We start from the raw sequence: 23,327 nt of genomic DNA on the forward strand, positions 1-23,327 counted from the left end.
GGAAGGGACCTTGTAGATTTTCAAGCCCGACCCCCTGCCCGGGCGGGAGAAAAAGACTGGACTCAGATGAGTCCAGCCAGGTAGTCATCAAGTCAAAAAAAGAGTCAAAAAAAGAAGTTAGTGTCTGCCTTCTTTTCTGATATCATCCCTGTTTCCTATGTAGCTTTGTGAAGCTTTATGTAGCTTTCAGTAAAGATTGTCTGGACTATTCTGAGGCTACTAATAATGGGATAGGATTTCTTGAGTTAGAGATACTACTCTGTCACCCAGTCTGCAGACTTTTCTGATCACTGTTGGTATCTGCTAGATCAGTGAATATGGGACTAGCTTACGTAGTTATATACTTAATGAAGAAAAGATCTGGTGGAAAAAAATCTGTTTTGATCAAGAGTTGTATGAAAGGTTCAGCTGAGTTAGTTTCTTCTGATGCTTAAAGAAGGAAATGCAGTGGTTTCTAAATCTGCCTTAAAAAATCTGGTGCCGTGGTGGTGATGTAATTTTTCAAACTTTTGAGAGATTAATTCAGTGCCTATTTAAGTCAAAGGAAAGGCCTCCTCCTGCCTAAACTTTGGACCCTCCTCTTAAAACCAGAGGTCAAGTTCTTGTTTATCATAAATGAAAATAAGTTGGCTGGTCTCTTACTTTCTTCATCTTAAAACTAAATACTTTTATAACCTGGAAACAGTTCGCTAAAGTGAGTCCAGGGACTAGAAAAGTGCATAGCTTTTCTGATACGGCTGACTATATATCTACTGTTATATTAGCATGTTATTTTCATATGTACCAAATTGATGCATACTTTTCTTAATCATTTTTTCTTGCAGTAGCTCAAACTTTAATTTTCAATTTTTCACATAGAACCTATGCTGATAAATTGAGCCCCAAAGTGGTCCAGTCACTGCTGGATTTGCTGTGCAGTCAGTTGAAGAACCTTTTATCACAAGCTGGTGTAATGCTTATGGCTTCGTTTGGAGAAGGGGAAGTGGAAGAGGTTGAGGAAGACTCGAAAAGGATAGATTCAAATGGAGAAAATGAGAAGAGAGACTTCAGAGGTACTGTGTTGCATTATTTTGTTATTTGGAATTAAAAAGAAACTACGTTGATCTGCCATTTACTCACATGTAGAATAGTTCAAAATGATACTAGATAAATAGTTTCTACTCTTACCAGTATTATGCCCAATTTGCCATTTCTAAAGGGCTGTGTAAGGTGCAACAGATTTAATTTCACGTTGTTTCCTTAGTTTACAGAATTAGAAAGATGTTACGACCCCCTACAAAATAAACTTGCCATACTGGCAATTTTCACAAGTGTGATTAAGGAAAGCAAAATTTCCAAAATGGTCAGAATTCAGCTCTGAATTCTATATTGCCAATCAGTATGGCATATTCTGTGCTCATTAAAATTTAAGGTCTGTGGAAATGTTGAATTTCTGCAGAGCTTCAGTATGAATTGATGGAAAGAAGTCTGCACTAAATCTGAATGTTTAGAGGTCTGTAGTTGATATTAAAATATGGAAGTGGTCAAACAATGTTGTATCCTATAAAGAAAATATTTGGTATAAGATATATAAAACAATTTTAATTGCTAGGGAAACTATGTTCAAAGCTACTAATGATGTATGATTTAGTTCTGTATGTGTTAGTTTATTAAACTGTTCACAGGCATCTTTATTTTTTAAATAGTTTTGTAGCTGATGGTTCAGAGGATGAGATAATATTAAGTATGTTTAATACAGATGAAGATTTAATTTTCCTTCATAACAGTCACCCACTAAGTAAGACAGTAATAGTAGATTTAGTGCATACTTTTACTAAGATTCAGGGACTAAGCAGCACTTAGTGTATAGCATTGAGAATCCAATTGCAACAAAAAAAGAACCTATTAGTTATATTGAGGATATGTAATCGTTAGTATCATATTAATGTTTTTTAATTACTTACAAGCATACTCTTTACATAATATGAATCTGATCAATTTAAACAGATACAGTTTGAAATTTGGCTTGATTTTTTTTTTTCAATAAGATGTGCTATTATGCATTACAGGTAATTAATTGTACTCATCTGCATGCCAAATGATCTAATTTTGTATATATAGTAATTGTGCATATAATTGTGTGCACAACTTAACTTTCCAATCCAACTGTGTGCTGAAGTGTACCTTTGTCTGATATTTTTTAGAAGTAGTTAAGACATGCTAGAGACATATTTGTAGCCTTAAAAATGAACTTGTAGTTAAGCTTGTGGCATTTTGTTCTGGACTTTCACAGTTCTGAAGAAAAAACCTAACCACTCCTGAACATCTCCCTTAGTTTTAAATTATCTGACTTTTCTTCCATTCTAATTGTGTGTAAATGTAGGCTGCATATTAGGGGTGCACTCATAAAGATTTCCTTGGCTGGTACAGATAGCCGGTTATTCATCAGGCATATCGGGTGATACCAAACTGATAACTGATTTACAGGAACACAGCCAGGCAGTGTGGAGACCAGCGCCCTGCAGGTAAGTCTGTGGAGAGGAAGGGATGTGAGGAGGGTGCAAATCAAGGCCCCCATGGTGAGGGCAAGGCTGTGAATGGGACCCCAGGGCCGGGGTGGTGTGGGGTACAGAACGGACCCATGGGCATCTTGTCCAGGGGATCAGCATCCCAGTGCTTTAAAGTGGTGGCGGGGGGCGCTTGAACTAAAGCTCATTGAATGAGGTTTAGTTCAAGCATCTCACCCCCGTCACCATTTTTAAGTGCCTAGGACTCTTTTAACCAGAGTGGAGCCAAGCAGGGTGAGGGTGGAGGTGGGCTGCCCACTGTGGGCTTGAGGCTCTTTGCCCTGCTGCCTTTGCCTTGGGAGCCACGCACTGGCTGCGCTAGGTCCCCTGCCTGTCCAGCAGCAGGCGGCACAGCTTGCCACCACTACTGCCACTGGACAGGGAGGGGACGTGACATGGCCAGCACACGGCACTCTGGGGCAAAGGCAGTGGGGCAAAAAGCCCCAAACCCGCAGCGGACAGCCTGCTTCAGCCCTCATCTCGCTCGGCTTGGCTCTGCTTAAAAGGATCCTGGCACTTAAAAATGCGTGGGGGGCTCATCTCTTGATGAGCTTTAGTTCAAGCACCCCTGCCACCACTTTTAAGCACCAGGACATTGATTTCCTGGATAAGCCATCTGTGGCTCTGTCCTGTTTCCCCCCAGGCTCCCATTCACCGCTGTGCCCCAGCCTCAACCCCTGCCACTGCCCCACTCCCTCACTCATCATGGGGGCCTTCATCTGCCCCCCACCCCCACCATGCCCCTTGCCCTCCACAGACTTACCTGCAGGGTGCTGCTCTCCACGCTGCCCAGCTGCATTTCTGGCTATGTGCATGAGTGTGGCTATGTGCATGCGTGCAGCTTCTGGGGGCCCTGGCCAGAAGACATATTATATTTATCAGTATGTTATTGGCTATACTGGCCAAAAAAAGCCGATGACCAATAATGTTAATTTTCCTTTTATCGGTGCTGATCTGATATGGGACTGCTATATCGGTGCACCTCTATTGCATATACAGATTCAAATGATCTGGGAGAATTCTCACAGGTTTGTTTTCCTGTTAGAAAGACTTACCTGGAGATGCCTGAACAGACATTTGAGTGTTGTGCCCTTGAAGAGCAGAGAGCTTGTAGTGCTAATGTTGTTCATCCTGGGCACCCTTTTGCACATATCTTGGCCTGCTCCGCAGACTCCCTCAATCTGTCTAGAGATAGATGGCAGCCGTACACAGAGCAGTCCTGATTAGCTGACCCAGAGTCATCCTGTGTTTCCCTGCTGCACAATGTGAGGATTGTGAAAGGGGGGGGGGCGTGTTCTGCTCCCTGCTCAGCTGAAGTAGTAGCATCCAGCAAGTGACACACTGTCTGCGTTGAGTCAGTGGGGAGCAGGAACAAAACACCTTGGGCTACTGGAAGATGATGTTCTGGCTTCTCTCAAAAGAGAATATATACAGAGAAGCAACTCTCCCAGAAAAAAAAAATATCTGTACATAGCTATGGAATAGATTGTTCTGTCTGGCTGCTGCAAGCTTATTATTTATTTCTGTCATGAATTTTTAGTAGTAATTCTGTTTAAATTTCCAGCGGTGCTCCGAAAACAACATGCAGCAGAATTGCATTTGGGGGACTTCTTAGTTTTTCTTCGACGTGTTGTTTCTTCAAAAGCCATTCAGTCAAAAATGGCTTCTCCAAAGTGGACAGAGGTTCTCCTCAACATTGCTTCTCAAAAGTGTTGTTCAGGTACAAGCTATTCAAAAGGGTTCCATGTGTATATGTGTCTGTATGTGTTGTTTCCAACGACAGATAGCATTGGACTATATAAGTATTCACTGGATATCTAAACTGATTTAGTCAATTTTACTGTGTGTCTATCAATATCATTTTATTCAGGATGTTTTAGGGTTGTTCTTGCATTTTCTTTTTAGGAGTACCCCTCGTGGGAAATTTGAGAACCAGACTCCTTGCACTCCATGTGCTAGAAGCTGTGTTGCCTGCTTGTGAATCTGGGGTTGAAGATGATCAGATGGCTCAGGTTTATATATAGTTTTAATTTATTTTTTTAATTTGGTTTTCTGCACAGAATCTTAAATTGCTCTGTGGCTTTTCAGAATTTTGACTGCATGGTGGTCACAAAAGATGCTTATGTTTGCTGTAAATTGAACAGAATAATTTTAATGAAGATTATTTTCCATCGCCTATTTTTGGGATTCAAATTATTTCACTTTTGTTCTAATGCAACAGGTTGTTGAACGATTGTTTTCACTTCTGTCCGATTGTATGTGGGAGACACCTATAGCTCAGGCTAAACATGCAATTCAAATAAAGGAGAGAGAACAAGAAATGAAGCTGCAGGTAAAAGTCTTTCTCTTCTATTTTCATTAGATAGAATTGAGTTATTATTATAAGGTATTTATTTTGTTCCACTTCTGTTAGAAGCAAGGAGAATCTGAGGAAGAGGATGAGAATCTTCCTATACAGGAAGTTTCCTTTGACCCTGAGAAAGCTCAGTGTTGCATAGTGGAGAATGGTCAAATTTTAACTCACGGAAGTGGAGGTAAAGGATATGGCTTAGCATCCACAGGAGTCACTTCTGGATGTTACCAGTGGAAGGTATGTTGTATAATTGCATATTTTTTTAATTCTGTCTTCATCTCTTCCTTCCTTCCCCTCCCCTTCTTCCCAGTATGGCTCCTTAAGTAGTCAAGCAAATGTACTGCCCTATAGGAGAAACATAATCTACAAATATAAGGCCCTTCTCACTGTAAAGTATATTGTTCACAACTACTTCTTTAAGTGCCTCTAGTACCACTGAAGCAGGTTCAGAGTTGCTGTTTGAGTACATGATCTGGAGACTGTGAAGCCTTTGTGTTTTCATAGAATCACACAAAATTAGAGGTGGAAGGCATCTCAGGAGGTCATCTAGTACTACCTCCTGCTGAAAGATGGATTATCCCCATCTAGATCATCCCAGGCAAGGCTTTGTCTAGCTGGCCCTTAAAATTCTCTAAGGTAGAAGATTCCACCACCTCTCTGGGTAACCTGTTCCAGTGCTTTACTACCCTCCTAGTGAGAGTTTTTTCCTCGTATCTAACCTGAACTTCCCTTGCTGAAGCTTGAGACCATTGCTGTTTGTTCTGTTACCTGCCACCACTGAGAAGTCTCACTCCATCCTCTTTGGAACCACTCCTCAGGTAGTTGAAGTCTGCTATTAAATCCCCTCTGTCTTCTCTTTTTGAGACTATATAAGACCAGTTCCTTCAGCCTCTCCTCAGAAGCCGTGTGTCCCAGCCTCCTCTTTTGATCTTCTGTTATTGTGTTCTATCTGGTTTTGCTCTTCTATTATGAATTATGATTTTCGTTTAAAGCTATGGTCAGTATAAAATTCATTTAAACCAATTTTGCAAAAATCTGCTTCTCCCTCAGAGTACTTTGTGATTTTTTTTGGATAGGTGCATTAAACTTTTACTTTATCACTGATCATCATGGTAAAAGTGCTGAGTACATTTTGCATTGGACCTAACAAATCTTCATGGCTCTTTTGCAAAGCTGAATCCCAGTTTCAGAAAAATCCAGATGAGGGAAATGAGGTGTAATGCTTTGGATTTGCACTCTATGGGGAGACCCAGTTTGGAGATGTGTAATAAGCAATTGATCTCCTTGAGCTGCTACTTCCTTGTTTGCTTGATGGGCACCTGTAGGGAAAGTGTTGAGAGCACATGAGACAATCTAAATGGTTCTTCTGTGGCAGTGTAATACAGCCTGGTTTGACCAAGTCTCTCTACCTCTACAGCATTCTTTTCATTAGTCATGTATTGCAGTCTCTGAGGCCATTATTTGTTGGTGTACTGCACTTTTGCATGACTGAAGCATGTATTTCTCTGGCCAGGATCATTTCAATCATCTTGTCTCTTTCCCTCTCCCTGTCTCTTCCATCACACTGGACTTACCATCTGGAGGCAGCTGTCAGAAACGGAACGGTATTGGCCAATATGCCTCCTTAAATATCAGCTGCCAGTATTGGCCCCATAAATCTCTATCAGTGCCCCCCTAACTATTTGTATTGAGTGCACAATTCAGTTTTGCGTGCAATAAGCAATTTTGTTGGTTTCTGGTAGATCAGAGTAAGTTGCTTTTCAGAGACTAAACTTTTACATGAGAAAACGTATAATTTAGAGGTAAGAAAATGTTGTGTTCCCACTATATTAAAGGTATTAATATATGAGGATTTTGAAAGTCTACACCTAAAAAAAAAAAAAAGTATCTTACTTAAAAATGAAATGCATAACTTTAAGATATAGTTTCTTTGTTGCTTTGGGATAATTTTTACTGCTCTGCTTATATGTGAAACTCAGTAATGTACTGTCATATTTAAATATATTGTGTTGATAATTTTTCTTGGTCTTCTAGTTCTTTATTGTGAAGGAAAATCGTGGCAATGAAGGCACCTGTGTGGGAGTGTCTCGCTGGCCAGTACATGACTTTAACCATCGAACTACCTCAGATATGTGGCTTTATAGAGCCTACAGTGGTAACCTGTATCACAATGGGGAACAGACTCTGACTCTTTCCAGCTTTACCCAAGGAGATTATATCACCTGTGTATTAGATATGGAAGCGAGAACTATTTCCTTTGGTAAAAATGCAGAGGTACTGAACAGTATTCTGTGTTCCCATTTTGTTTTAATATTATTCTTTAATAACCTTAACTTTACCTTTTTTGATAATTCTAGCATAATTTATAAACCTACAAGAAAAGTTCAAATTTATTATTTGAAAAGATTATAAAAAGAGGTAAAATATTTTACCTCATTTTTAAAAAGTCCGTTCACTTGTTTTTAAAAGTTTCTTTTCCTTGCTGTGGTTTTGATTAGGAACCAAAACTGGCTTTTGAAGATGTGGATGCAGCAGAGCTATACCCTTGCGTAATGTTCTATAGCAGTAATCCAGGGGAAAAGGTAATTTAAATTTATAATGCTATAACAACATGTCACAGATGTCATCTTTACCTCCTGTTGTATTAGATGAGAATGTAGAATTTTTTTAGCTCATCTGGGACAAGAAATCCACTCCGTACTTTGGGGCACTGATACAGTATTAGACATATGTTACATTGCTTTGTTTTTCAGTCAGATATAAATATGAACTGCACATATACTGCGTCCCATAAATAAGAAAGCCTTTGAAGACTGAATTTTGAACCAAAAATCTGTCAGTGGAATTGAAGCAAACTTCAGGGTTACAAATATTTCAGGTTACTGTTTGGCAGCCTAAATTATTTTAATTTCTGTGTTTAATATTTTACTGGAGTTTATAAGTTTATTTTCTGTATGATACCAATAAAACAGTGATGAATTTTATAGGGAGCTTATGCAAAAGGAAAATAAAGCTATAAACTTTCTCAGTTCACCAGGAAAGACTTCAGACTAAGTTTTGCAATGATGTGTTGAAAGTATAACTTGGTGAAATTTTTTGAACACTTAGGTGAAAATCTGTGAAATGCAGATGCGTGGCACACCGAGAGATTTGCTACCTGGTGACCCTATCTGTAGTCCTGTTGCTGCAGTGCTGGCAGAAGCCACTATCCAACTTATCCGCATCCTTCATCGAACAGACCGTTGGACTCACTGCATCAATAAAAAAATGATGGAGCGGCTGCACAAAATCAAAATGTGCCTTAAAGAAGCAGGTCAAAAACTAAAGAAAAGTCGTTCGGTTCAAAGCCGAGAGGAGAGTGAGATGAGAGAAGAGAAAGAGACTAAAGAAGAGGAGAAAAGTAAGCATAGTAGGCATGGTCTTGCTGACCTGTCTGAACTTCAGCTGAAGACTCTGTGTGTGGAAGTATGGCCTGTGCTGGCCGTAATTGGTGGAGTTGATGCTGGTCTTCGAGTTGGAGGTCGTTGTGTACACAAGCAAACTGGGCGTCATGCTACCTTACTCGGAGTGGTCAAAGAGGGTAGTACTTCTGCCAAGGTTCAGTGGGATGAAGCAGAAATTACTATCAGGTACAGTGAGTTAAATTATGCTTTCCAGAAATTGCTTATTTTAGTGTTTAGAAAAATGTCATAAGTTTCCATTTGAAATGTGAAATATTAATTCCAGATAACTGTAACATTAAAAAATAGATTGCAAAGTCTGCTTGTTTAAGCAATTTTTTAAAATTCTAATTTAAAAAAATGTAAACTTGAGTTGAACTTTGGGGCTTTAGGAGAACAAAATAGATCTTGAATGTTCAATGCATAATTTTCCTTTGGAAACCTGGAATTTATTGAAACAATTCTAATTCTGTCTCCTAAACTGAGGAAATTCCCGTGGTAGTAAATTATCCTACATTTGACATGAGTGCTGCTTATATTAGAAGTTATATATTGCTTAACTAATACATTACTGCTACCTTTCTTAATTTACTACAAATTGCTTGAGACTGAAAAAAGAATGCAGACTTTTTTTATTGAATAGCTCACATTTGATTTAAAGCCTGTCTCCTTTGCTTAGCAAGTGGAGGTCATTCTGATTTTCTCTGTTAGAATTTAGAAGAGGATCCTTTGCCAGTGTCACTTGGGAAACTGTTCCATGGGGCTTGAGGGTATGGGCAAGGCCAGGTGATGGGAGAATTCTCTTTTCAAGGTAGCAGATATCTTTATTCAAGTGAATGCCTCTTTTGAAGCAGCATATACTCATGCTATATTCTGTATGAGTGAGCTAGAGGAACAACACTGTATTTACACTTCCATAGAATTACGAATTTCCTTTGCAAAAATACTTGGGCATCTTCAGAGAGGTTATGTCTTCTGCCTTGGCAGGCTGTCAAATATTTCTCTTGCATGGAAATTATGAGGAGAACATCGTGAAGTCTCTTGGTCTCTCTGCCCCGATTTACAAATTATGGGAATTGGCTGTGTGTTCCTTCCTGCAGAAAATAAATGTCATTATCTTCTAGAGAAGTTTGCGAAGAAAGCTTAAGTCCCAGTCTTTGAAAAAAAATTCAGCACCTGTAGATTTTTTTTTTTGACGATGGGCATAATTAAATTTAAAAATGAATGGAGGTATTTGTGCCTTTAAAGAAATATTTTTAAATCTCTGAGTAGACTAAAATTATGTCTATACGCATAAATTGCACTCATCTAATTTAGTGTCGTTATCAAATTAAATTTAGCTGTTGACAGATTTGTGTGCACGCACAAGGAATTTTCATTAATTTTGAAATCAATTTCAGTAGCGAGTGTAGTGTTTGTTTATAGACTAGTTCCTTATTTATATACAAACTAGCACTACTTTATCAGTTATGTTTAAAGTATTAATTTAATTATTAAAGTTATTAACATTTGAAGCTCACTTTTATTTGTAAGTGAATGGGCTTTGTATTTTTTTTTAATTCTGAAGAAAACACTAACGATAGCAAAAATCTGTGAGGGAGTCTAAATTCATAAATCTGCTAGTTGTATGGCAAATCCAAGACTACATTTTTCTGTTTGTCCTGTTTATGATGAATGCAATGATCTATATGTAGCAGTCTTGAAAACTATAAAGGATGTATCGCCAAGTAAAAGGAGCTTTAATCTATAATGGTATGCTTCTATTGTGTTTTCCATTGCTTACTATTTGGGCTTCAGGGTTCCTATCTGACTATCAATTTGGAACATCTTGGTGACAGACAGAAGAGTGAAACTGATACATAAGCAGCCTGAAATTAATATTTTAAAAGTTCAGAATTATTTACTGCAAAATCTTTACAGTTGTGAGCTTCACAAATTCAGTTGTTATTTGAATATAAAATTTGGCCTAATCCAACTATCAGAAGTTTAAGTGATACTTTAAAATAATTTATTTTATACATTTCTTAACAAATTTTAATAATTTTAAAATAATACAACATAACCTTCTGTCATTACTCAGATGGTGAATTACAACACGTTTTGGGATTTTAACATTCATTGTGGAAAAAATACGTGTCTTGTCTTTGCATTGAGTTTCATATCTCCCCATTTTCTGATCATTACCTCATTTTCCCCTTGTTCACATTTAATTTTTAGAATCGGTTCATTTAAGTTATTTTATTAAGCATATTTTACGTCTTATTTTTCCTACATTATTTCCTGTACTTTCCTCCTGTCTATCCCTCACTTGCTTTTTCCTGTGTCATTCTGATCTTTATTAAAGCTTCCCAACTTTTTGGTCGCCTAGTGATACTCCATTGTATAATCTGGAACCCTGTGAACCACTGCCTTTTGATGTTGCAAGATTTCGTGGACTGACAGCTACTGTGTTGTTGGACCTTACCTATCTGACTGGTATTCATGAAGATATGGGAAAACAAAGTACCAAGAGACATGAGAAAAAACACAGACATGAATCTGAAGATAAAGGGGAGACTGACCAGAAAACAGAGTGTGACACTGGATCAGATATGCGATCAGTACTAAGTGCTGACGACGTCAAAGGACACAGCACCACAAGTTCCAAATCAGAAAATGAAATGGCTTCCTTTTCTTTAGAATCAACAACACTAGGTATGGAGTCCCAGCATCAACCCACAGAAGGAAAAAGAAAGAACCATGAACATACTCCAAGAAACCATGATGTAGTACAGTCAGAAATCAGAGCAGTACAATTATCCTATCTTTATCTTGGTGCTATGAAATCACTTAGTGTCCTTCTTAGTTGTAGTAAATATGCTGAGTTACTGCTGATACCAAAAGTCCTAGCAGAAAATGGTCACAATTCTGATTGTGCTAGCTCTCCAGTTGTTCATGAAGATGTTGAGATGCGTGCTGCCTTGCAATTCCTGATGCGACACATGGTGAAACGGGCAGTCATGCGCTCACCAATAAAAAGAGCTCTAGGACTGGCAGATCTGGAGCGAGCCCAAGCCATGATCTACAAGTTAGTGGTTCATGGCCTGCTGGAGGACCAGTTTGGTGCCAGAATTAAACAAGGTACATTTTCACTTTTGGCAATATATTGTTTAAATTAAATTGAATTAATTTGAAATTATCTCTTAAAAATAATAAATAGGCTTATAGTTCTATAGTGCTTGAGACTTGTGGTAATCTCAGTCACCAAAGTAGACAAATCATAACTGCTATATGAAGTTTGTGCACATAGATTTTCCCTTATTTGCTTAGATTACTAAAGATGGAAAGAACTTTTAATGGTTCATTTTCTTTAAATACACATCATAGTCCATGGCAGAGAATGAATATATATGTTGCCTTTATAAAAAGTTGAGGGACAGAAGGGCAGTTCTTTTCTATATTTGTCAGTGGGATTTGATTGTGACATAGGTCTACCTAATTTTATCATCATTGAATGTGATTATTGAACATGAGTGTTAAACTGTTATCCAGTTCGGTGGTGAACCTTAGTAGTCAGGGTTTACTTGGAATTATCTGGTCTGATACTAACAATGAAGGGATAAAGAGATCATAAATGGTGTCTCTCATAGTCTCTGTATACATGTAAAATAATACTGTTCCAACTTCAAGGAAGTTGTTTATGATACTATCTCAACCTTGGCCAGTTAAGTGACAGATTTTGAACCTGTTTATGGGTTTGTAGTGGTTTTTGGGTTTAAAAAATACAGGAAAAATTGCAAAAACTCAGTTGTTCAAATGTCAGCTTCCTTTAATATTGTATACTCTTTGGCTGAGAGATGTTCACTTTGTTTTATCATAGTAATTTCTGTAACTATGGAAACTATCAGAAATACCAGTTGTAACCTCTTAAACCTTTCTCTTGGACAGAAGGAAAAGTTAAAACTCAAATGCTGTAACAGATCATAGGTACAATGAGATCAAACCATACAAAGAGGAAGAAGTCCCTTCCACTCTAGAAAAGTCTTGTTTCTCACCTGCTTTTCATAAATGTGAAAATAAGCTCACCAAGCAATACATTTACATATCAGCAGGATATTGGGCAGAAAATATTTGTTAGTGTTCGTGCATCTACTTGTATGTTAAAGCACACCATAATTTCTCTTTTTTTCAGGGAGAATTTTAAAGAACAGTAATTATTGCTCAAATTTAAGGCTAGTTAGAACCATACATTTGTTCTGTATGGTTATATTAATGTTGCTGTAACATTCTCTTTGTTTTATAGAAGTAGATCAGCAAGCAGAAGAAAGTGACCAAGCTCAGCAGGCCCAAACACCAGTTACTACCAGCCCTTCTGCTTCTAGTACTACTTCTTTCATGAGCAGCTCTTTGGAGGATACTACTACTGCTACGACCCCAGTAACGGATACTGAAACAGTGCCAGCTTCAGAATCACCTGGTGTTATGCCCCTTAGCCTTCTAAGGTAGAGGGGGGTTTTTTAAATATATTTTACAGCACTCATCAGAGATGTGAGTTCTATCCACCATGGAAAAACAGAGAAAAACACAGATTGTCTCATTTCAAGGAGAAAAACGTGGGAAATGGTGGGTTTCCCCTTGTAGGCTGACAGACTTCCAGCCTGCAAGTGGCTAGGGGGAGCAAAAGGAGGGTGATCAGGCATGCAAACAAGGGTGTGTGCATACATGCATGTGACAGCCAGGCAGCCTGGAGAGCAGCTCTGTACAGGTAAATTGGGGGGGAGGGGAATTGGACCCGTGTAGGGAGGGCTGGGGGTACTGCCCAGCTGAGGTGGTATGTGGGATTTCGGGTCCAGTGCCAGGGTGGGAATGGGTGGCCCAGGGCCCGGCTGGGGAGTGGGACGGAGCCGCAGGTGGCTTGTCGGGGGATGACAGGGTGGCTGGCTTCCTGCCATTACATGGACTCCCAGAGGAAGAAGAATGGGAAGTGCCACAAATCAGGATGAAGAATGCTCCCCAGATTTGTGCACCAGGCAGATGTGAACTGGCAGCTATGGCTTGGGAGTTGCCACCCTTTTCCCCTCCCTCCTGGCACCTATGGGCTTGGCAGCCCCCACCCCGCTGCCCTCCCTCTGGGGACCTCTGCAACCAGGGGGTGGGACCTGGCATAGTAGAGCAGGGGAGTCTTGGTGCTGCTACTGGGAGCTCCAGGCCACCATGGGGAGGCATCACCTGCCCACCCAGCAGCCTCAGCGGTGGTAGCATGGAGTTGTGCCCCCTGCTGCTGCCTGGCAGGCAGGGGTCACCTAGCCATAGCTTTGGAGCAGGGTTCCTGACCATGGCACCAAGCATCCCCACCACACTCTGCCCTCCTGTGCCAGGTCTCACCCACTGGGCCACAGAGGCCTCTAGGGGAAGCATAGCAGAGCAGGGAGCTGCAACTGCCCCCCCCCCAGCTCCACTGCAGCCATACCACCTGGGGAGGGGGACCTGTGCCCCACTCCAGCCACAGCAGCTACCACCTCCCACAGGCAGCAGCTGGGGCTTGGGTGCTGTTGGGGACAGGCAGCTGTGGACCCAAATCCCTGGCCCTGTGTAGCCCTGGCAGCTGGGAGTCCCCTCCAGTAGGGCTGGGTGGGTTGAGCAGGGAGCTATAGGTCACGAGTGAGGGGAACAGCAGGGATGGGGATGTTGTGGGTTGGGGAGTGAAGGGTGGTGGTGGGGTTGGGGGTCTGTGGGTGGGGAGTGAGGGGCAATGACATATTGGGGCTGCTTAGTACCACAAAGCAGTGGGGGTGAAAATGACAGACTGCCACAGCTGGATTCATGTGCTGATGAGGGAAGGGGCTGGGGGAGCTCTGATTTTCCATAATAAAAAATCCCAAATCAAACACCAAAATGTATAGGTATTTAGAATTTATTTTATTATAACGATTGAGGCACTGGTAGGCTTCCAAATTGCTTTAAAATTGTAAGTATATGAATAAAACATTGTTTTCCAGTAATACCTATATATATAGTGATGTTTCATTTTAATCATAGAAAAACATGGATTTGGGGAGCTTTAATTAGAGAATTTGCAAATTTTTATCAGAGAATTTGTGACTTTTAAACAAAGAAAACTAGGATCTCTGCCCATCATACTGGGCCAGCTCTATCCTTTTGTATACTATTATTTAATGTCATCATCCTCTTTTGAAGGGCTTCTGTCATTTCTCATACTTTTTATTTTTTTTATCATGGATTATTTCTACAGAAATATGCTGTATGTTATAGACAGACTTAAGAGTTGCTTTGTTATCAAATGGAAACAAGTAGTTAACATGCAACTTCTCTGTCTTCATGATTCTGTAAAACTGCTCCAACTTTAACTCTGCTTAATTCAGGATTAAATTTAGGGTGATTTAGCAAATTTATAATACTATAGGATCATGCAGCAGCTAAATCATAGCAGTTGCTACCTGCTTCCCTCACCCTTATAAAAGTTGCTAAAATGTATGTCCATTCCCTTCGTCTCTTTCCATGCCTCAAGACCCACTGGATTTCTAGTAGTAGGAAAGCTGTTAAGGGATATTTGCACACTTACAATCTGAATGTTGCAGAACAGGAGGGTACAAAAATATTTTCCTTGTACTATTCCACATTTCCTGGGTTTTGTTTGATTTCTTTAAACATCATATTGCCACAATTTATATTTTAATGAACCACTGATTCCCAAGCTTGAGCAGGTCTTGTTTAAGAGAATGCTTCTTTAATTCTAGTTGTTATTTATTCGCATATCATCTGACGGTGTTAAAGTTAATCTCTTATGGTGGAGATTGTGGCCTGCAGCAGTTAAAGTTATCAGCTTGCAATGCACCCTGTGCTGCAAGCCTGCAGATCTCTACCACTTCACAGCATCCAAGCCATGTGGTAAAGAGTGGATGCTGCAAGGGAGAGTGAATGGGGTATGAGCAGGGTTTTTTCCACTGTTCGTCTTACTTGTAGCCTCCAGCCTTTAGGGTCTAGAAAGTTCAATTCAGAGACTGTATCCTGACTCCGATACTCAATAGCTACTGATACCCCTTTCCTCCAAGAATTTGTTCAATCTATTTTTGGTTTGGCCTGATTGCTTTACTACTAAATAAAGTCGGCATAGTGTGAAACTTCTGCAGTAAGAATCTGTACTGAAGTATAAAAATATATATATATTTTTTTTTTTTTGAAGGCAAATGTTCTCCAGTTACCCAACTACAACAGTACTTCCAACACGACGTGCCCAGACTCCTCCAATATCCTCCTTACCCACGTCTCCTTCTGACGAAGTGGGTAGAAGGCAAAGTCTGACCTCTCCTGATTCCCAGACTGTCAGGCCTACCAATCGTACAGGTATACTAGTAGGCAAAAATAGTTTAGTAGGAATTGATAAAAGTTGTATCCTTCATATAGGTTCTGCACAAGATTTTAAGGCATCATTAACTAATTTGTTCTTAAAAGATGCTGCATATATATACAGATGGTCATGAAAAAGAACAAGCAAGCAGTATTACTGACTATGATGAATACTTTTAGAATGTTATTTCTGTTTGGTCTCTGTTCCTAGAATTCCTTGCATGGGTTATAAATAGGTTTGGCATGATTTGATTTTCATTGGTAAATGTCAGTAAATGGCTATTTCACCTCACTCACAGACCAACAAAAATATTTCCATTGTTATTAACTGGAATTTATATAAATGGGATGCGAGAACAGGCTGCTGCTGTACTGCCCCAGTGGGCTTCTGCTGAGTGGCGGCTGGAGGCGGGGGGTGAGCTGGGCACTATGCACCTGTGTGTGTCTGTCCCCACCCCTCCCTCCCCAGCTGGATGCCTGCAGGGTGCCAGCCAGCCAGGCCGTCCTTTGCAAACTCAGGCAACAGCTTGAAGGCAGCATGAGCCACTTACTTCAAGGGGCAGATTCCATTGCAGCAGCAGGTGTCTTTGCTGGGAGAGGGACTGGATGAAGCAACCGCTTTGGTACAAAGGAAAGGAGGTGCTGAGCTCAGTGGCTGTGCATGGGGTGGGGGCGGGAAGTGGCCAGATAGCCCAGCAACTTCCCCACATCTGCTGCGTGCTGGGCTGGAATAGGAAGCATGCATGTCTATGTGCATATGTGTTTGAATGTGCACACCCCCACACTCTTAATTTTGCTCAATCCTGAAAAATTTAGATAGATAAAAATTAAAATAAATACTTAAAAATAAACATATATGTTTGCTGTCAAAATTATTAAAAAATAAAAATTGGATTCTGCCAAGCCTATAAGTCACAAATTATACGTTTTAGCTTGCAGTAGATCAAAAAAAGTATTGGTTTATTTTATGATAACCCATTTAGCCTTCTAGAAACTGCTTCTCCAATAAATCTTGTCAGTGAGTTAGAAGAAGCTTCTGTTTGGAGAAATATATATTAAAAACAGTAGCTCAGGTGTTTTCAACCTTCTTGAACAAATGTACCGCTTCTGCCTCAGAGTTTCAGCTCATGTACCCCTTTATATTTTTCTTGTTTTTAAGCGAGGAGGGGGAATGTTCAAGGCCCCCATAGTGAGGGACGGAGGGAAGGAGTGGGGTTGGAGCTGGGACAGGTGCTGCACAGCCGAGATGGAGTGCAGGACAGAGCAATGAGAGTGGTTCATCTGGGTGGGGGGAGCGGTGGCAGCTCCTGTTGCTGCCTGCACCCTGGCAGAGGTCTGGGAGCACTTGCCCCCCAGATCTATGCGTGGGGTAGAGGCAGCTGCTGTTCCAAGCTGGACTCTGCATCCTGATACTGCTGCCCCAAGAGCCACATGACACCATCTGCCTCCTGCCACTGGGTGGGCAGATGCAAATGCACATGCACGCGAACACACACGCAACCCCAGCAGGTAAGTGTGTGTGGAGGGGGGGGGGGGGGGCGCAGATTGGGAATGGTAGGGGGGTGGGGATTGTGTCTGTGTGCCCGCTCCCAGGAGCAGCAGGGGGCAAGGGCAGTGGTGCCCCTCTCCAGGTCCCTGACACACAACCTGGATGGCCAGCCTGGGCAGCGCAGGAGGCTTGCATGTGGTGGTCGCCACTGTCACTACCACCCACTGCCCCATGCCACCACCGCTGCCCCCCCACTCCACTTTCCTGCGGTCCATCACACATGCAGCTCTGCAGGCTGCTGATGGGCTTTGTGCCTGGCCAGTTGTTCGCTGCCCATCAGCAGCCTGTGGACCTGCACGTGCAGTGGGCCATAGAAAAGCGGTGTGGGTGCAGCAGCAGCACAGGGCAGTGGATGGTGGTGATGGCAGCAGCAGTTGCGTGCAAGTTCCCCCCTTGCTCCCTGCCCTCCGCCCCAGCCGGCTGGCCGGGCAGCATATGTGTGGCCTGCAAAGGGGCGCTGCTGCCCTCAACCCCCCGCCCCACCGGCCCTGCTCCTGGGAGTGGGCACAGAGTGAGCTGAGGTGGGGCCAGCGGCACCTGGTATATGCCCCTCAGCCAGGTGAGAAACAAAGTATGGAGTGTGCCAGGGGAGATGCTGCCACTGTGCCCTGGGGTGCACTCCATTCCCGCTCACCTAGCCATGTGCGTGTACCCGCTATGGCCTTTCTAAGTACCCTTAGGGGTACGTGTACCCCCAGTTGACAACCCCTGGAATAGTTAATATTTTTTGAACTAGTTTCCTTTTTGGGAGAAATGATGTCCTGTTAGAAGTAAATTTTGTTAGCGTTTGTTCACTGCAACAGGAAATCCTTACTCATCCTGTTGTCAGAGTTAATGTAGATATCGCTGAGTAAATTGTTTTCATTATATAATATTTTTAAGTCACCACATTTTTAGTAAGTTAGCATAAAAGAATCACTCGCTCTCCGCTACAATTCGTGTTCACAGTATTGATGAGAAGCATTATTTTAAACTCCAAAATGATGTAGGATGGAGATTCACAACGTTTACTTTTATCCTTCATAACATCTCCATTAGCCCACAATTCTGAGTTGTCTCCTGTAGCAGATCAGACTGTTGCTTAGCAACCTGTCTGCTCTGTCTCATTTTATTCCCCAAATGCTTTGCCTCCAACACCAGGGTCAGGTCACAGTAACAAGTGCTCGTCCTGCTCATGTGCCTTCAGTTATTAATCCTTGCCCTTCTGGCAAATAAGAAGCAAACCTTATTTCTTTGCAACACAGTTATGGTCCCTAGTTCTTGTGGGAAATCGAATTTTAGAGAGATATGGTTGTCCCGTTCAGCCTATTTGAGTGGAATCTGTGCAGTCTGAACCAGCGTTCTGTCTAAGCTGTGTAGTGTGCGCAGCTGCGCAGGTATGTTCATGCTGCACTGCCAGGTGTGCCTGTGCAGCCACGCATGCCACACAACTTAGAGGGATCACTGGTTCAGACTTCACAAATTCCACTCAAATAGGCTGGACTAGGCTCATCTTGGTTGGAGCTGTTTACACACAGAGCACGTAGCTTTCCGGAGATCAAACCAAGGTAGCTGGATACCTTTTCAGCATATCATAAGTTAATTCAAAATGCTGAAATCAGATTGACCTTAGCTGGTCAAACACATGTTTATAGATCCTTAGCAATTTTTGTCTGGCCAAAGAAAGAAATGAGCTGCTCTGACTTGGGCTATGTGCAGACATTCATTTTCTTTTGAGAGAGATGCTGCTGTCCCAAGGGAAATCTTGAGCATACAAGTGTTCAGGATTTATCTCCTAGAGCAAAAGTGGCAGCTCCAGGGGAAAGAGAATCTGGGAACAACGAGGGTTAAAAATTACTCCCAGGTCACCCTGCAAGAGCTTCTCCTGGGACAGCAAATGTTTCTACTCATTTTCTGTTACAAGAAGCAACTGGTAAGTACTTTAAACCAGTGAGGATGTTAAAAGGAAAGCTAGTAAGGACAAGTCTTCAGCTAATAAGGGATAGCTGCTGAATGAGTAAATAACTAGCATAAGACCAAAGAAAGGCAAAGCATATAAATGAACTATCAGTTAATATGTATCTTCCTCTCCTGTCTTCACAGCTTTATCAGACCCAAGCAGCCGGCTTTCAACTTCCCCTCCTCCACCTGCCATCGCAGTTCCATTGTTAGAAATGGGCTTCTCGCTCAGGCAGATTGCAAAAGCTATGGAAGCCACAGGTGATTTATATTGGATAATATATATTACATTTCACAACGCAGGTTAATGCAAAACCTTATTTTTAATGGAATACTCTGTGTAAGCTTTGAACTTGCAAATTCCTTGACCAATTTTGGAAAGAGGAAGTGTATTTTTCACAAATAGTGACATTAAAGAATAGCCAGGTAAGATTTTCCTGCTTCCAGGTGCAAGAGGAGAAGCAGATGCTCAGAATATCACGGTCTTGGCCATGTGGATGATAGAACATCCTGGTAACGAGGATGATGAAGAGCCGCAATCAGAAGGCACTGCAGATTCACAACATGGGACAATAGTTTCTGGAACCAGTGGAAAATCTAGTGAACAATGTTACTTGCAATCACCAGGAGATATCCCTTCAGCTGATGCTACTGAAATGGAAGAAGGCTTTAGTGAAAGGTAAAAAGTAGCTTTCTGCTTACACAAACCATGCTGCTAGAATCATAACTGTGACTTTCAGCAAGTTGGTAGTTGCAAGCAGAAAGGTGAAATGCCACCTTGAAGGGCTTTTGGTATACCATATCATGAGAAGTAAAATTATCACCATGTGTCCTGTTTTTTCTGTTTAAAAATTGTGTATTCTTTGATTAAAACCCCCCAAAAATCTACATTTTCCGTGATTTAAAATGAAATGCCACTATATACATAGGTATCAGTTGAACACGTTTTATTGAAATATTTCCAATTTTAAAGTAATTTGGAAGCCTACTAGTGCCTCAATCACTATAATAAAATAAATTCTAAATAACTATAAATTTTGGCATTTGACTTTTTTTTTTTATCATGGAAAATCAGAGCTCCCCCTGCCCCCTTCACTCATCAGCTCTGGCTGTCCCCTCTTACTATTTTGTGGCACTGAGCAGCCCTGATATGCTGGTGCCCTGCCCATGCCATTGCCGCTCACTTCACACCCACAGCCCTCTGGGCCCTGCTCGTGCCCCTCACTCCACAACCACAGCCCCTCCACCCCTACTGGTGCCGTTCATTCCCCACTCATAGCCCCTGCTCCCCAGCCCTGCCGGAGAGGGCCCCCCATCTGTCAGGGTTATAAAGCCAGAGACCGAGGTCTGCAGCCCTCTGCAGCAGTGCCCAAGCCCTGGCTGCTGCATGTGGGAGGCAGAGGCTGCTGCACCAGAGTGAAGTGCAGAGCCTGGCTTCCCCTCCCCGACCGGCAGCACAACCCAAGCCCACGAGGAGAGGTGGGGGCGAGCTGCCCGCTGTGGGCTGAGGGCTCCGTGCCCTGTTGCTCTCTCCTCAGAGCCTCCCTGGTCCAGCAGGTAGAACCCAGTGCAGCAAGGCAGAGTGGGGCTGGGGGGGAAAGCTTGATGCAGCTACTGAAGACCTGCACTGCAATGGTGAAGCCCCCTACCCACCCCACAGCAGTGGGGATGGGAGTATGGAGTTGTGCACCTTGCTGCTGCTTGCTGGGCAGGGGGTGCCTCACCATGACGGTGCAGGGCTTTCAGTGGCAGCACCGAGCTTCTCTGCCCTGCTATGCCTGGTCCTGCCCACTGGGCTGCAGAGGCCCTGTGGGGAGGGCAGCAGGGTGGGAAGCCGCAAACCCTCAGCTGACAGCCTGCACCTGCCCTGCACACAAATCTGGGGGAGTGTGCCCCTCATTTCCCCAGGAGTGTGTACAGTGGTGGGGAGCCAGCGTTTCCCCACCCCCCAAACAAGCCACCTGCAGCCCAATTTGACTCCCTGCTTAGGCCCTTCGGCCGCACATTCCAGCCCTGGGCCCTAAACCCCACGCACTTTTCCAGCCGGGTAGTAACTCCAGCCCTGCTCAACTCCTTCACTATGGGGGCCTCAGTCCCTCCCAGACTTACCTACAGGGAGCTGCCCTCCAGGCTGCCTGGTGGCTATGTGCGTGTGTACGCACACACATATGCATAGTACCGCCTGTCTAACCAGCCTCCTCCAGCTCCCTGCAGCCCCTTGCAGGCTGGAATTCTGCCAGCCTGCAAAGGGAAACCCAACGTTTCCTGTATTTCTCTCCTTAGATGAGAAAATCTGGGTTTTACCATATTTTTGATTCACAAACGGAAAACCTGGATCCCTCATTATCACTAAGGTTCTTGTTGGCATGTTTGGATTATTATATTTGAGAAAAAAGTAAGGTAACTATCTCCCTCCTCCAGAAAACCGAACCATGTAATATTAATGTTTTCATTGCAACAAGGAGAAAAAATAGGATTAAGTTTTTACTTTTTAAAAATATAGTGCTCTTATTAAGCTCTACTGTGCCGATGCATTTCTTCCTTGGGCTTCCTGTGGTTCATTCCTGAACGCTCTGTTGTACTGATGAAGAATGAAATGTCAGCCTTACTTTGTTCCCTTACTTGAGTAATGCATGCATGTAACTCCCCTTTACTATCAATGGGGATTCTAATATGTGTATACTTGTGGGGTGATATATATATATATAGATAAATAGATAGATAGATTTATTTAAAAAGAAGGAGAATCAAATATATTAATATCAGTGTGTTAGCTTCTTCCTTCTCCCCCCTGCTTTACTGTACATGAATATGTGATAACTTAAACTGTTTTTGACTTATGTGTTCAACATTCAAACTATTCTCTTAGTCCTGATAATATGGATCATACTGAAAATGCAGCTTCTGGTAGTGGACCCCCCTCAAGAAGTCGATCGGCAGTAACAAGGAGACACAAATTTGACTTAGCTGCCCGGACATTACTAGCACGTGCTGGTAAGTGTACTAAAATGCTTTGTGTACCTTTGTTTATCTGATAAATATGCAAGGAGGTACCTCATATGGAATTTTCAAAATTATATCTTTCATATACACATCAGTATATATTTTACTTAATTTCTTGTTTGCAATAATAAGTGAATAGATAGCTTTTAGTGGGCAAAATTTTTAGAATGTGCTATCTTCTTAATTACATGCGAAGTAAAATATGTTTTCTCTTTGATTTGAGCGGGATTATACCGCTCTGTACAGGCTCACAGAAATCAGAGTCGGAGAGAGGGAATATCTTTGCAACAAGATCCAGGGGCCCTTTATGACTTCAACTTGGATGAGGAGTTAGAAATTGACCTTGATGATGAAGCAATGGAAGCAATGTTTGGACAGGACCTGGCCAGTGATAATGATATTCTGGGAATGTGGATCCCAGAGGTATTGGATTGGCCTACCTGGGTGTGTGTGACTGCAGCTGGGGCTGCTTTGACTTACTGCTTTTTGCAAAATCATACTTTAAAATAATGTGTTACTTATAACTTTCTGCTTGGATATACTACCTTGCTACACACTAATCACATGTCAAGTCATTTAGGTGTATGCAACTTCATTTTAATGAGGACAGCAGTGCATAATTAACATGTTCTTTTCATTCTTTCCATGTATCTTTAAGTTCTTCATTGGTTCCTTTTCTAAAAGAAGAAAGAATACTTAAGTAAAATTATTTTGTGACATTTAGTAGCAAGAAAGCAAGTGCATGTTCTTGACTGCTCAATTGAATTTAAGATAAAACAGTTGCCGGACATTTTTTGGTTTTAAAAACCTGACAGTATGTTGGTATAGAATAAAGTTCCCCTTTGGTCATTCAGTTGTGTACTTGTTTGGCAAAAAAAAATCCCTCTATTTAGATAAAGGAAGAACCATTAGTACAACTAGCTTTTGCTTTGTAGTGTAGCTGGATGAAGAGAATGGGACACTTTGTATTTTGGGGGGAATTTCCTTTTAATACTACTTTTTTTTAAGTTTAGCAAAAGCCAGTTTTTGTTCTTACTACACTTGTATATCTTAATTGGCTCAGTTAGTCCTGGCATAGCAGTGTAATGATGAGGCTTGCTATGTTAGCGTGACCATGTTCAGTTATGCTAATATTTGTCACCAAAGTTCTA

At 41.8% G+C, this 23,327-nt stretch overlaps 1 protein-coding gene across 7 annotated transcripts in view; it reads left to right on the plus strand.

The window, feature by feature from the left end:
* Positions 1-23,327, plus strand: part of HERC1 (HECT and RLD domain containing E3 ubiquitin protein ligase family member 1) — a 185,013-nt gene that overhangs the window by 94,900 nt on the left and 66,786 nt on the right. For 4 of the 7 annotated variants that reach the window (XR_016439229.1, XR_016439230.1, XM_090028113.1 and 1 more), the window contains exons 30-44: positions 859-1,052; positions 4,111-4,266; positions 4,452-4,558; positions 4,768-4,878; positions 4,960-5,136; positions 6,934-7,173; positions 7,398-7,481; positions 8,008-8,528; positions 10,684-11,459; positions 12,622-12,820; positions 15,523-15,683; positions 19,318-19,434; positions 19,621-19,852; positions 22,043-22,167; positions 22,400-22,620. Coding sequence is in view for 5 of the 7 variants with exons in the window: in XM_090028113.1 (XP_089884239.1) it covers positions 859-1,052; positions 4,111-4,266; positions 4,452-4,558; positions 4,768-4,878; positions 4,960-5,136; positions 6,934-7,173; positions 7,398-7,481; positions 8,008-8,528; positions 10,684-11,459; positions 12,622-12,820; positions 15,523-15,683; positions 19,318-19,434; positions 19,621-19,852; positions 22,043-22,167; positions 22,400-22,620 (3,421 nt within the window). In the remaining 2 variants the exon portion in view is untranslated. The remainder of the gene's footprint in view (positions 1-858; positions 1,053-4,110; positions 4,267-4,451; positions 4,559-4,767; positions 4,879-4,959; positions 5,137-6,933; positions 7,174-7,397; positions 7,482-8,007; positions 8,529-10,683; positions 11,460-12,621; positions 12,821-15,522; positions 15,684-19,317; positions 19,435-19,620; positions 19,853-22,042; positions 22,168-22,399; positions 22,621-23,327) is intronic. The other 3 variants (XM_090028114.1, XM_090028115.1, XM_090028112.1) reach the window with 3 other exon arrangements.

The sequence above is a fragment of the Crocodylus siamensis genome, chromosome 15 (genome assembly GCF_052110815.1).
Source record: "Crocodylus siamensis isolate JL-2025a chromosome 15, ASM5211081v1, whole genome shotgun sequence".
Classification (NCBI taxonomy): domain Eukaryota; kingdom Metazoa; phylum Chordata; order Crocodylia; family Crocodylidae; genus Crocodylus; species Crocodylus siamensis.